The 15781-nt window shown below is 42.5% G+C and overlaps 1 protein-coding gene across 1 annotated transcript in view; it reads left to right on the top strand.

Moving 5' to 3' along the window:
* PTPN6 (protein tyrosine phosphatase non-receptor type 6) overlaps window positions 1-15781 on the top strand; it is a 63708-nt gene that overhangs the window by 31293 nt on the left and 16634 nt on the right. Inside the window, exons 4-9 of the mRNA XM_044298235.1 lie at window positions 9963-10143; window positions 12137-12250; window positions 12549-12662; window positions 13577-13673; window positions 14061-14140; window positions 14466-14615. Of these exons, the coding sequence (XP_044154170.1) occupies window positions 9963-10143; window positions 12137-12250; window positions 12549-12662; window positions 13577-13673; window positions 14061-14140; window positions 14466-14615 (736 nt within the window). The remainder of the gene's footprint in view (window positions 1-9962; window positions 10144-12136; window positions 12251-12548; window positions 12663-13576; window positions 13674-14060; window positions 14141-14465; window positions 14616-15781) is intronic.

Here is a 15781-nt window from a genome sequence, read left to right on the forward strand (position 1 = left end):
GCCTCACTTCACCTCTCGTGTCTCATGTAAGAAGGATGTGGTGTCGTCTAAGTTTAGAACGTATAGGGCTTATTATAGTATCTGCGGCCGGGGCAGGACCGGACTGGGCAGGTAGAGCACAAAAACCGCCGGTCAGTGTTCACCTATATATCTGTTCCTGCAAAGCTGTGTGACCACCAGTATGACCAGTCACCCAGCTTTCCTGGAAGTCCAATGGCATATGTGCCTAGGTGGTCAGGGCTGGATATACCTTCCCTCCTGACTGTCATCCATAATTCCATTGGGCCATACCTCAGCCGTTGGGGCCGAGGGACAGCTGCCAAAATCTGGGACTGTCCCACTGGATCTGGGGTGGTTGGGAGGTATGGTCATACACGACTGGATGATGAAATGGTCTGCCCTATAGAATAGAGGAAGTTGTACTGTGCACATAAGATTAGTCACACGCATGTTCATTCAGATGGTGGAACGTGTCCACACTTATCTTTCAGTTCACTTTTACTCTGTACAGACTAGAAACATTCTCATGCTATAGGGAAACCACCAGCAAGCTGCTGCTGACAGATCTGCTCTTCCTATTTTATGTCTCTGTTTAGTAGCTTAAAGGGTTATGGTATGGTATGATGTTTATGGTATATCTACAGGGCAGGCCGGAAATGTTTGAAAGGTGTGGTTCCATGTATGGCACCCTTATCTTTCATCGGAATGGGTTTCCCGGTGAGGTATATCCAGGAGGAGTATTTCAGGGGTATCTTGCTGGGATATTTCTAGAAGGGTGGTCACCTATCATTAGAATTGGGTCCCCGGTAAGGTATATCCAGGAGGGGTATTTCTGATATTTCAGGGGTATCCTGGTTGGGTATTTCTAGAGAGGATGGTCACTGATAAAGGTTTCTCCAGAACAAGGGGGTCTCCAATCCAAGTGAGGTTTTTCTAGAGTGAGAAGTTTCCCTTGAATGGGGATCTCCAGAAAAGGGGTCTTTGCTGACATATTTCCAGAAGGGGTTCCGTGGTGAGATATCTCCAGAATGAGAGCATTGGGTGAGATATCTCTTGAAAAAAGGGTCCCAGGTGAAGTATATCAAGAGTGTGAGTATTCAATGCAATATCTCCACAGCACAGGTCTTTGGTGAGGTATCTTCAGAACATGGGTCAATGGTGAGGTAAATTCAGAACACTGGTCCATGGTGAGGTAAATTCAGAACACAGGTCCATGGTGAGGTAAATTCAGAACACAGGTCCATGGTGAGGTAAATTCAGAACACAGGTCCATGGTGAGGTTTCTTCAGAACACGGGTCAATGGTGAGGTAAATTCAGAACACGGGTCCATGGTGAGGTAAATTCAGAACACAGGTCCATGGTGAGGTAAATTCAGAACACAGGTCCATGTTGAGGTTTCTATAGAACACGGGTCCATGGTGAGGTTTCTTCAGAACACGGGTCCATGGTGAGGTTTCTTTAGAACACGGGTCCATGGTGAGGTTTCTTCAGAACACGGGTCCATGGTGAGGTTTCTTCAGAACACGGGTCCATGGTGAGGTTTCTTCAGAACACTGGTCCATGGTGAGGTTTCTTCAGAACACTGGTCCATGGTGAGGTTTCTTCAGAACACGGGTCCATGGTGAGGTTTCTTCAGAACACGGGTCCATGGTGAGGTTTCTTCAGAACACGGGTCCACGGTGAGGTTTCTTCAGAACACGAGTCCATGGTGAGTTTTTTTCTGAACACTGGTCCATGGTGAGGTTTGTCAAGAATCAGGGGTCTCTGGTGAGATATTTCCAGAATTTGAGGTTTCTCCCGAATGGGGGTCCTCAGTGAGATATCTCCAGAATGGGGGTCCATGGTGAGATATCATCAGAACGGGGGTCACAGTGAGGCAAAGATTGCATATAGGAGGGGAATTAATGGAGAGGTGTCCCTTCCGGATCCATCATTATGGTTTCATGACCTATCTATCTATTACATAAAAAAAGAATAAGAGCAGCACCGTAGAAAAACTCAAAAATTTAAGGAGGGCCAGCGGCTATGGATCTGACTAAATTACCAGATAAAATATAAAAGTTCCACGGCACCTCTGTATGGTGAAGAAAATGTGTCCTTTATTCACCCATGCAACGTTTCAGTCCACTTACTATCTGTCTGTCGATCTCTTCTATGTTCTATATATAAGTGCACACATATTACATATAGTATCTTCTGTCCTGACCATTTCACACCTCGGGCCCCTGCAGTGACCAGTCTTTGCTCTCAGTTTCCCCTTCTTCCCTTCTCGTCTCTCCACCCATACCGCGCTCCGCTGTGTCCCTCTCAGCTTCCTTCTTGCGGTTGGAAAATTCTCTGCCCTGTTTTGAAATAATTTGTCACTGCATTTTCCATCATGTGACTTCTAACAACTCAACCGCACTACTGCCTTGTGCAAAATGCAAACCGCTCTGTGTGGCATGAGGACAGGTGCGAGCGGCGTCAGGTTATTACAGTCTCCGATACAGAGACGCCGTGGATATAATGTCCAACATCTACCTGCGTGCCCCCCACCCAACCCCCTCTCCAGATTTTGATTTCACAGTTTACATGATGCTGAGTAACTTAGTAAATACTTTATTTATCTTGTACTGGTCCTCAGTTTTGCATATGTCTTATACTCCAGTCACATCCAGAGCGGCATTCAACACCTTGCCAGTTTGTCCTGTTGACTCCAGGGTTCCCTGCTGGTTCACTGTGTGTATAAACAGGGCTTTATATCACAATGCAGTATAAGGCTACCATACCCACAATGCATTGCAGCAGGAAGTAATAATCCTGAGCTCGGTGTCTGCTATTACATTACACAAAATCTCATTCTGCTTTTTAGCATTTACAAGTTAAGCTTTCAAGCCGCTGGGAGACGCCAGTGAGGAAAGGGTAAAATTTAATTGCATAATAAATTCGCATGCCCTCAGCGCAAAGGCTAAGTGTATATACTGTATGCTAGAGACTGATGATGTCACAGCTGGGCTACACATTGTGGCTGATGCCCTGGTAGACATATGGTGCTGTAGTTTATTATGTGGAATGTACTGTGATTGCTGCAGAAACTGCACTGTTAATAAAAACGTACCTCGCAGGATGGGGTTAACAACCACGTGCCGCATAATGCTGGGCCAAGTTAGAGGTCAGTGGAGGGGTCACCCCTGGGTCTTCATACTGGGGGCCATATGAAATGATAAATAGCAGTACCCTGCAGAACTCATGTCCAGTAACACTACGGCAAATGGACGGCTGGAAAACAGTCTGGAGAGAGAGAAACCCAGCGTAACCTCACATGGTAGTTAGCTAGCAAGTGGAGGTGAGGGTTGCTGACCTGAGAACCTTGCCAGGAGCTGAGAAGCAGCAATACCTCAAGCAGCAGGGGTAGCCGACTTGCAGTTCCTGGCCCTTCCTTCCCTCAATGTTCCATGTTTGTACTCTAGTTACTTCCAAACCTTCATTCAGAATTATATAAAGCAACTTTTTTTATTAAAGGGGATGTCTGACCTAAATGGAAAAAGGAATAATGACAGGCAGGAACTGGTGTAAAAAAACAACTTTAATCGCCTTGCCGTGCTGGTGCTGCGGTTCCTGTCCCCACCAAACTGCAAATGACATTTTGATCCCATTCATGTGACTGTTGCACTCAATCACTGGCCACGTGTGCAAAAATGGCACAAGACTGCAGAGGCTCATCAGTCCCATGGCGTTCGTGCACACATCACTGCTAAGGCCTGCCGTTGGCTGCAGCAGTTGCTTGACCATTTCCAGTCTGGTGGGGACGAGAGCCGCAGTGGTGGAACGGCAGGACTTTTCAAGACCCATTTCACTGTTATTATTACTGTGTTCTGTGGCTCGTATTGCGGCGTGACAACTGTATCACCACTTGACTTTTGCTCATGAGAGAATCTCACCTAGCCTCAACAGCTGTATTGTAATGTGCTGCGGATATTTTTACTCTACTTTGCATTCTGCTTATCAGAATGTGTTAACGATCTGTGCTAGTTTTCCACTGGTCTTCATTTACACTTCTATAGAGTGCCACCTAGTGGATAACTGGTGTAATAGTGTATTGGTATTGAGGAATGCTCAGGGGCGGACTGACAACTCATGGGGCCCCCGGGCAATAGGAGATGATGGGGCCCATGTGTCCCCCCCACCCTCAAGCCACACCCAGCCCACACACATATTGCACCGCCCACATCACCTACACTTGGTACAGAATTTCTCTTCACTATGTTCAAAATAAATGTTTACTAATTTTAAAAAAATCACGCCCTCCACCACAACACAAGCGTATCTCAGACTCAGTGTATCGCACAGCTCCTCAGCAATACAACTCACAGTAAGGCTCCATTCAGACGTCCGTAGAATGGGTCCGCATCCGTTCCGCAATTATCCGGAACGGGTGCGGACCCATTCATTCTCTATGGGGCCGGAAGAGATGCGGATCCGGTCCGCAGCTCCGCAAGAAAATAAAGCATGTCCTATTCTTGTCCGCAGTTGCGGAGAAGAATAGGCAGTTCTATGGGGGGTGCCAGCCGGGTGTATTGCGGATCCGCAATGCACTACGGATGTCTGAATGGAGTCTAATGTGCGATGTGTAAGTACATCACAGATCACCTCAGCAATAAAATGCATAGAAGAGTGCAGTGTGTGAGTATCGCAAGCTCCACAGCAATATAAGTCACAGGAATGTGCAGTGTGTGACCACTAGACGTGTTCCTTGGCAGTAATGTAAATACTGCCCTTTTTTCTGAAAAGGCAGTGTTTGCATTAAAAAGCTTGCAGAGAGATGCTATAGACACCAGAACTACTACGTTTAGCTGTTGTGGTTCTGGTGACTATAGTGTCCCTTAATATAGAGAAAAATAAAAGAATCAGCACAAAAGTATCAAATAAAATGGCTGTGTCATTATTCAAAAAATTTTAAAAACACAACTTCTGACACAAATATATAGTATTTTGCAGATTACTTTTTTTTTTTTTTTTTTACAATGTGCAGATAGTACTGTACTACTAACCCCTCCATCCCCCACCCCCTTCTCCAACCACCCAGCACCCTCACTCACATAAAACAAGTAACATACAGTGGATATAAAAAGTCTACACACCCCTGTTAAAATGTCAGGTTTCTGTGCTGTAAAAAAAACGAGATAAAGATAAATCATTTCAGAACTTTTTCCACCTTTAATGTGACCTATAAACTGTACAACTCAATTGAAAAACAAACTGAAATCTTTTAGGTAGAGGGAAGAAAACATACAACAATAAAATAATATGGTTGCATAAGTATGCACACCCTTAAACTAATACTTGCACACCTTTTGATTTTATTACAGCTCTCAGTCTTTTTGGGTATGAGTCTATCAGCATGGCACATTTTGACTTGGCAAGATTTGCCTACTCTTTGCAAAAACCCTCCAAATCTGTCACATTGCGAGGGCATCTCCTGGGCACAGCCCTCTTCAGGTCACCCCACAGATTGTCAATCGGATTCAGGTCTGGGCTCCGGCTGGGACATTCCAAACCTTTAATCTTCTTCTGGTGAAGCCATTCCTTTGCTGATTTGGATGTATGCTTTGGGTCGTTGTCATGCTGAAAGATGAAGTTCCTCTTCATGTTCAGCTTTCTAGCAGAAGCCGGAAGGTTTTGTGCCAATATTGACTGGTATTTGGAACTGTTCATGATTCCCTCTAGCTTAACTAAGGCCCCAGTTCCAGCTGAAGAAGAACAGCCCCTTGGCATGATGCTGCCACCACCATGTTTCACTGTGGGGTGGGTTTTCTTTTGGTGATGTGCAGTGTTGTTTTTTGCGCCAAACATATCTTTTGGAATTATGGCCAAAAAGTTCAACCTTGGTTTCATCAGACCATAACACCTTTTCCCACATGCTTTTGGGAGACTTCAGATGTGTTTTTGCAAAATGTAGCCTGGCTTGGATGGTTTTCTTCATAAGAAAAGGCTTTCGTCTTGCCACTCTACCCCATAGCCCAGACATATGCAGAACACGGGAGATTGTTGTCACATGTACCACACAGCCAGTACTTGCCAGATATTCCTGCAGCTGCTTTAATGTTGCTGTAGGCCTCTTGGTCGCCTCCCAGACCAGTTTTCTTCTCGTCTTTTCATCAGTTTTGGAGGGACGTCCAGTTCTTGGTCATGTCACTGTTGTGCCATATTCTCTCCACTTGATGATGACTGTCTTCACTGTGTTCCATGGTAGAACTAATGCCTTGGACATTATTTTGTCCCCGTCTCCTGACTGATACCTTCTAACAATGAGATCCCTCTGATGCTTTGGAAGCTCTCTGTGGACCATGGCTTTTGCTGTCGGATGCGACTAAGAACATTTCAGGAAAGACCAAATAGAGCAGCGGAACTTTATTTGGGGTTAATCAGAGGCACTTTACATGATGGCAGGTGTACGCTGACTCCTATGTAACAGGATTGTGAATGTGATTGCTTAACTCTGAGCACAGCTACATCCCCAGTTATCTTCCCTCCACCTAAAAGATTTCAGTTTGTTTTCCAATTGAGTTGTACAGTTTATAGGTCACATTAAAGGTGGAAAAAGTTCTGAAATGATTTATCTTTGTCTAGTTTTTTTACATCACAGAAACCTGACATTTTAACAGGGGTGTGTAGACTTTTTATATCCACTGTATATAATATAGCTTATAGTGAATTACTGTAAATACTTACAGTTCTGAAGACTCCAGCAGGCTCAGGATCAGTGCTCAGGGCTGGGAGTGGGCACCGCTCTGCAGTTTTTAGAGGGTGACAATAAGAAAAAAGAATATTTTTCATTACACCTCAGGTCAGACCACCAATCAGACCCCCAATGTTAATCAGACCTCAGCTGACAGCCCCAATCAGACCCCCAATGTTAATAAGACCCCAATAAGACCTAAAATCAGACCCCCAATCAGACCTCAGCTCAGACCCAAATGTAAATGACCTCCAATCAGACCTCAGATTAGAGCCTTATGCCTCTCTGTAGCCCCCATTATCATCCCTTATACCACTCATCAGCCTCCATTATCAGCCCATATGCCTCTCAGCCCCCATTATCATCCCTTATGCTTCTCATCAGCCCCCATTATCAGCCCATATGCCTCTCAGCCTCCATTATCAGCCCATATGCCTCTCAGCCTCCATTATCAGCCCTTATGCCTCTCATCAGCCCCCATTATGCCTCTCAGGCCCCATTATGCCTCTCAGCCAGCCCCCATTATGCCTCTCAGCCAGCCCACATTATGCCTCTCAGCCAGCCCCCATTATGCCTTTCAGGCCTCCCATTATGCCTCAGCCTCCAGTAGCCTGGCCATTATGCCCCTAACAAAAATATATAAAACACTTACCTCTCCTGCCCCTGGACTCCTCCGCTCCTCACCGGCGCCGCGATCTTCTTCCTCCTGCTGTCGGCTGGCGTGCACAGCATGACGTCAAAGAACGACTCACGCTGTGCTCAGCCCTGCACAGGTGAGTACCGATCCTTGACCACTTCCTGGTCCTCCAGTACTAATCAGTGCTTCCAAAATGGAAGCGCTGATTAGTATTTACGGTGAGTCCTTTACTTTGCGAGCTATGCTGTTGCATAGTGAAGGATAGGATCGGGACACACACTGAGCTGGCGGAGCGAAGGCAGTAGCCAGCGGGGCCAGACGGGGCCCCCTAGTGGCCGCGGGCCCTCGGTCCATGCCCAAGTGCCCGAATGGTCAGTCCGCCCCTGGGGATGCTAGATATGGGGAAACTTTCAGACCCCCGAACTGATTGTCTGAAGAAAAACCTGGTGATTGTTCTCAGGCCATCAGATAAGAACCATGATGTTTCATCTGTTAAGTCATCTGCTGTTTGTCTTCAGGCCAAGTTACCTTTCTCTGAAAATGTAAAAAATATATACCGTATTTTTCACTTTAAAAGACGCACCCGATGATAAGACACACCCCAGATTTTAGAGGAGGAAAATAAAATAAATTTTTTTTTCATCAGACCTCATATCAGATCCTCAGATCAGACCCCATAAGTATCAGGACATCATATCAGACCCCCATATCAGTCCTCCATGTCAGAACCCCATCAGCCCTCTATCAGACCTCAGATCAGCCCATAATGTCATACCCCCTTCAGACCTTATATCAGCCCTTTATTTAAGACCCCAATCAGACCTCAGATCAGCCCTTAATGTCATACCCTTTCAGACCTTATATCAGCCCTTTATTTATGACCCCAATCAAACCTTATATCAGCCCTTTATTTATGACACCCAGCCCCATCAGACCTCAGATCAGCCCTTAATGTCATACCCTCTTTAGACCTTATATCAGCCTTATATTTATGACCCCAATCAGACCTCAGATCAGCCCTTAATGATATACCCCATCAGACCTCAGATCAGAATAAAATAAAATAAACTCCTCTTACCTCTCCTGCGCTGCGGCTCCTCGTCCTCTCCGGAAGCAGTCGCGCTCCCCTGTCTTCTCCAGCCGGCGATGCACTGTCACCTGACGCACATTACGTCCTGACGCTGTACGGGGTCAGGACAGTGCAGCACCGGCCCCATCAAAGAAGAGCAGGGAGGATGAGTACCAGAAGCACTTTCAGCGCTTGTTTCCTGCTCCCAGACCTAATGCATACTAGTGAGCCTTCCATAATGGAAGCGCTCACTAGTATTCGCTTTATAAGACGCACAGCAATTTTCCCCTCACTTTTTTTTTTTGGGGGGGGGGGGGGAGTGCATATTATAAAACGAAAAATACGGTATATATATATTTCTACCAAGTTAGCTAGAGAATAAAAGATGAGATTCCTCAGTGGTTGATACTTTTTAATGGCTAACTGAAAAGATGATGACAACATTGCAAACTTTCGAGGCTACTTGAGCCTCTTCATCAGGTGTCTCTTAAGACACTATCTAAAGACTCAAATATTTATACACTGAAGTACATAGGAATAGTGATGTAGATGAGACAAGTGATGTAAAGCAGAGCAATATGAGGGGAGGAGGAAACAAACAGTTGTAGCAGTAAATTGTTGGAGCAATTAGGAACACAAGAGGAACATTCCCCTTCAAACAGACCAAATGTAAGACCTGTCCATACATAATGACCACTGACAAGGTGCAGCTCCCCAATACAGATCAGGACTACGAGATCCCAGATACCTTCACCTGCACCACGTCAAATGTGGTCTATTTATTGTATGTACCATATGTCCTACTGGGGGTCTCTATGTCTGTGAAACTGGTCAAAAACTCCGAACAAGAATGAACTCTCATCACCACACAATAAAAGAAGGAAGAAAAGATGTGCCTGAAACCTAAACACTTTTGCAGCCATCACAGACATGAAAGTATTGATAGTAAAAGGAAATTTCACATCTCAGGGACAGGAGAATCTGTGAATACAAGGTCATGATAACATTTGACATCCTCAGATCAGGAATGAATGTGTCTCATGGGTTTATGTCCTACATCAGACCTCTTAGGTTCATTGCATTTATGGACTGAACATCAATTAGAAGACAATAAAACCTTCACGCTTCTTATCTGTAATCCTCATCTATAACTGCTTCGACAATTTACTGCTACAACTGTTTGTTTCCTCCTCCCCTCATATTGGTCTGCTTTACATCACTTGTCCCATCCACCCGACTATTCCTCTGGACTGTGGTGTATAAATATGTGACTCTTCAGATACTGTCTTAAGAGACGCCAGACGAAGAGGCCCAAGTAGCTGTGAGAGCTTGCAATTTTGTCATCTTTTCAGTTAGCCATTAAAAGGTATCAACCTTTGAGGAATCTCAGTCTTTTTATATCTTTCTCTGAAGATCATTTAGCTGGGCATCTCTTACAGGGTGACCTAGTGAAGACATTATAAGCTAAATTATATACTGTCATCAATAACATGTGTAGATACAGAATAAGATATCTATATGTTCAATATTTCCACAGCTGGTACCATGGCTATCTTTCTGGGCCAGATGCAGAGAAGTTGCTGCTGCAGAAGGGGGAAGCGTGGACCTTCCTTGTCAGAGAGAGTCGTAGTAAACCAGGAGATTTTGTCATCTCTGTCCTGACAGCTGATGTTAAAGATGGCAAACCCCGGGTGACCCACATCAAGATCATTTGTGAGGTAATAATACTAAACTACTCGAAAATTTAGAATATTGTGCAAAAATTCATTTATTTCAGTAATGCAACTTAAAATTAGAATATTGTGAAAAGGTTCAATATTCTAGGCTCAATGTGTCACACTCTAGTCAGCTAATTAATCCATATCCCCTGAGCTAAGGGGACCTGAGATTGTGACTGGGGTTTTCATAAGCTGTAAGCCATAATCATCCAAATTATAACAAATAAAGGCTTGAAATATCTCGCTTTGCATGTAATGAGTCTATCTCATGTAATATTTTCACCTTTTAAGTTGCATTGCTGAAATAAATGAACTTTGCACGATATTCAAATTTTTCGAGTTTCACCTGTATACAAGAATATTATTATAATACTGCCTCCTATGTACAAGAATATAACTACTATAATACTGCTCCTATGTACAAGAATATAACTACTATAATACTGCTCCTATGTACAAGGATATACCTACTATAATACTGCCTCCTATGTACAAGAATATAACTACTATAATACTGCTCCTATGTACAAGAATATAGCTACTATAATACTGCTCCTATGTACAAGGATATACCTACTATAATACTGCCTCCTATGTACAAGAATATAACTACTATAATACTGCCTCCTATGTACAAGAATATAACTACTATAATACTGCTCCTATGTACAAGAATATAACTACTATAATACTGCTCCTATGTACAAGGATATACCTACTATAATACTGCCTCCTATGTACAAGAATATAACTACTATAATACTGCTCCTATGTACAAGAATATAGCTACTATAATACTGCTCCTATGTACAAGGATATACCTACTATAATACTGCTCCTATGTACAAGAATATAACTACTATAATACTGCCTCCTATGTACAAGAATATAACTACTATAATACTGCTCCTATGTACAAGAATATAACTACTATAATACTGCTCATATGTGCAAGAATATAACTACTATAATACTGCCTCCTATGTACAAGAATATAACTACTATAATACTGCCTCCTATGTACAAGAATATAACTACTATAATACTGCTCCTATGTACAAGAATATAACTACTATAATACTGCTCATATGTGCAAGAATATAACTATTATAATACTGCTCCTATGTACAAGAATATAACTACTATAATACTGCCCCCTATGTACAAGAATATAACTACTATAATACTGCTCCTATGTACAAGAATATAACTACTATAATACTGCTCATATGTGCAAGAATATAACTACTATAATACTGCCTCCTATGTACAAGAATATAACTACTATAATACTGCTCCTATGGACAAGAATATTACTACTATAATACTGCCTCCTATGTACAAGAATATAACTACTATAATACTGCTCCTATGGACAAGAATATATCTACTATAATACTGCTCCTATGTACAAGAATATAACTACTATAATACTGCTCCTATGTACAAGAATATAACTACTATAATACTGCCCCTATGTACAAGAATATAACTACTATAATACTGCTCCTATGTACAAGAATATAACTACTATAATACTGCCCCCTATGTACAAGAATATAACTACTATAATACTGCCCCTTATGTACAAGAATATAACTACTATAATACTGCTCATATGTGCAAGAATATAACTACTATAATACTACCTCCTATGTACAAGAATATAACTACTATAATACTGCTCCTATGGACAAGAATATAACTACTATAATACTGCCTCCTATGTACAAGAATATAACTACTATAATACTGCCCCCTATGTACAACAATATAACTACTATAATACTGCTCCTATGTACAAGAATATAACTACTATAATACTGCCTCCTATGTACAAGAATATAACTACTATAATACTGCTCCTCTGTACAACAATATAACTACTATAATACTGCTCCTATGTACAAGAATATAACTACTATAATACTCCCACTACAGTATCTAGAAGAATGTGAACACTGTCTCACTGATAAGCTGTGTGTCTCTGTAGGGTGAGAAGTATACACTGGGGGATAAAAAGTTTGATTGTCTCACGGATCTAATTGAAGCTTACAAGAAGAGTCACATAGAAGAAGTATCTGGCGCCTTTGTGTATTTGAAAAAGGTAAGAGCAGAGTATATTTACTGTAGTTGGTGTTCTATCCACCCAATGTCCATCTCACCAACATTACCAGTGATATGATGGGACCATTATCAGTGGGTTGACTAGTTGGACAGAATGGTTGCATTTGGAAAACTGAACCTGACTTACTGTATATGTCAATCACACTGATATTCACCATTTTTATTTTCTGTACAAATGTCTTCTCTGGTTTTTCACTTTATGTTTTGTTCTCCTTTGGGATGTCTCTTTACCATGACCTTAGTCTCCTTTTTTATGTCCCTGTCTATTTCTCCTACAGCCCTACTACTCCACCAGAGTCAACGCAGCTGACATTGAGAGCCGCATGAAGGAACTAGATAAAAAGTCAGAAAAGGAGGAGTCTTCGAAGGCAGGATTTTGGGAAGAATTTGATGTAAGTTGTTCATCTGTTATTAAACTATAAAAACTTAGAAGAAAGAGTTCAGTTTGGGATTTTTTGGAGGGTGGAGGTTTTGGATTATTATGGTGGACTCCCCTCCTTGTATCTTGAAGCCATACTTAATCTACTCATCATCCTTTTATTTTAGATTTTATTATATTCTTTTTCTCTTCTAAGCTATCCTATCGGCTTCCTAATATGACAGTCTCGGTTTAACCCTATTTTATACCCAACTTTTTTCCCAACTAGTTTAAACTTAGTTTGAAAGACCTCATTGTGCATGGAGTCCTCATATTGCTTATGTTGTCACATTTTAGCTGTAGAGTAGGCCATACATATTAGACTAATGCTGGCCAAACCTGCCAATTTGTGCAGAACCTGCCAACCATGTAATGCGCGTGTGTGGTCCCAACAGCCGATTTTGGAATTCAGCATGCCAAATTCTTTCGCTCTTAGGAAGACACCTACCAGAGGTGTCTCGCTGAGTGTCTAGGTGTATAACGAGATCGTGAGGAATAGCTGTCAGACAAACATTCAGCCATATGCCATATCTAGTGTATGGCCAGCTTAAATATTGGGCAGAGCTGGGGCATGACATCATCACTTTAACCTAGGTAGTCAGATGATCTTCTTCTTCTGGATGAACTGGATGAGTCCTACCAAAATGTTGGAATTGTTGGACAAAACACACACAAAAACTCAGAGCATCTGTCCTAAATTTGGGGGTACCTATTGGGTGTTGGCCATTGGGCAACCATATACATCTAGTTCCCTAGAACCATTGGCCAAAAAAGTCAAGATCTGGCCACTGCCGTCTTACCTTTGCCTTCCTCAGTTGTGTCTTTGAGTGGGGTTTGGGGATGATGGCTGGTAGGTTTCTTCATAGGTGTTGTCTCTTTCCTCTACAGGCTCTTCAGAAACAGGAATCTAACTTATTATACGAAAGAACAGAGGGTCAAAGGCAGGAAAACAAAAGCAAGAACCGATACAAAAATATCCTTCCATGTGAGTTTGCCTGGTTTCCATCTCATTTCCACTTTACTGACATACCCCATATACATCTAGCAATAATTGCAATGACGCCTCCTTCACCTCATTGTGGTCAAGAGAAGCTCAGATGCAGATCTCCTGACAGTTACAAACAAGGAAGCATCTTTCAAATGACAACCGCTCCTTCTGTCAGCATGAAATGGAGCAGTTGTCCAAACATGGCTGATCTATTATCCATTTTCTGCAACTCAAGCAGAGGCAATCATCTGATAAGCACAGGAAAACTAAGCTAGAAAACGAATTTCTAGGGTGGGGTCGGTTAACCTTGGTTGTTGAAAGGGCGGGTCCCACCACTTACCATAATTCTGTTTCTCTAAAATAAATTCCCTCTTATCTTTCCAGTTGACCACACAAGAGTTATGCTACATAGTGGAGATCCAGATATTCCAGGCTCAGATTATATTAATGCCAATTACGTTACGGTGAGTGCCTTTGGTAGAAGGAGAAAAAGGCAACACGATATCTTCAGGAAATACTGGGAGTGTTTAAACAATATTTAAAAAACTTCTATATTGTATGGTTTCTGGTTTCCTTCTATATTGTCCTAACACAGTACAAGGATCTTGAGTAATTGTCCAGAAAGAGGGTCACAACCTTCTTCTGTACTAGGCGCTTTTTCACCATTTCTTCCCTTTTGATAACTGAAGGTTTCCTCTGTCTTTTCCCTTGGAACCTAATAGTTAAAAAAATTAAGGTCAGTCTCAGAAATGTAAAAAATTTCACAATTTTTATTTTTTTTACGATCAGAACCAGCTGATTGGTGAAGATGAACCTTCCAAACGTTTCATTGCATGTCAAGGGTGTCTATTGTCCACCACTGGAGATTTCTGGCAGATGGTCTGGCAAGAGAACAGCCGGCTTATAGTGATGACCACAAAAGAAATCGAGAAGGGACGGGTGAGGCTTCTCATTGTCACTTCTGTTTTTGTTTTTTTTAATACCGGTATTTTTTTATCTAAGGGTACTTTCACACTTGCGTTGTTGGATTACAGCTGGCAGTTCCGTCGCCGGAACTGCCTGCCGGATCCGTCAATCTGTATGCAAACGAAGAGCATTTGTAGACTGATCCGGATCCGTCTCACAAATGCATGCAATACCGGATGCGTCTCTCCGGTTGTCATCCGGAAACACGGATCCGGTATTTATCTTATTCACATTTTTAAAGTTCGCAGACTGCAAAACCGGATCCGTTTTTCCGGAACACTTGGGTCCGCATCCGGCATTAATGCATTTCAATGGAAAATAATGCCGGATCCGGCATTCCGGCAAGTGTTCCGGAATTTTGGACGGAGAAAATGGCTTCAGAAATTTTCTCTGTCCAAAAACCGTACAGTGACTGAACTGAAGACATCCTGATGCATACTGAACGGATTGCTCTCCATTCAGAATGAATTAGGATAAAACTGATCAGTTTTTTTCCGGTATTGAGCCCCTAGGACGGAACTCAATACCGGAAAAGTTTAACGCAAGTGTGAAAGTACCCTTAATCAGAAAATTTTATTTCTTATATATTTCTAATATACAATGCATTTCGAAAGTTTTTTTGTTTTGTTACAGCCTTGTACTAAAATCATTCTGCACTTAATACCTTATAATCTGGAAGTGAAATCAGATACTGAAAAGGTATTGCAAAAAGGAAAAACTAAAATTTGGCCTGCACATAAGTATTCAGACCCTTTGCTATGACATTTGACATTTAACTGGGGGGACATTTTTCTTGATCATCTTTGAGATCAGGGCCATCTTTAACATGTGGCAAAAGGGGCAGAAACCTCTTGAGCCCCGCTGGCCACTGCCCACAAATTCAATGACATTGAGTGGCGTGGCTTAGGGGGGGGGGTCCGCCCCAGGTGTCAGGCTGACAGCTATACAGGGGGGTACTGCAATGCCTGCCTGCATGTCGGCACTCCAGGCAGCGAACTGTGAGAGAGTGAGAGCTGTGATTCTCTTAGGAGAAAGGACCTTAGATGACATCATCACCATGTGACCAGTAACATAGCGATATTACTGGTCACATGGCTATGAGGTAATCAAAGGTCCTTTCTTTCTACCAGGAGTGTTGC

The sequence above is a fragment of the Bufo gargarizans genome, chromosome 6, assembly GCF_014858855.1.
Source record: "Bufo gargarizans isolate SCDJY-AF-19 chromosome 6, ASM1485885v1, whole genome shotgun sequence".
Lineage (NCBI taxonomy): Eukaryota > Metazoa > Chordata > Amphibia > Anura > Bufonidae > Bufo > Bufo gargarizans.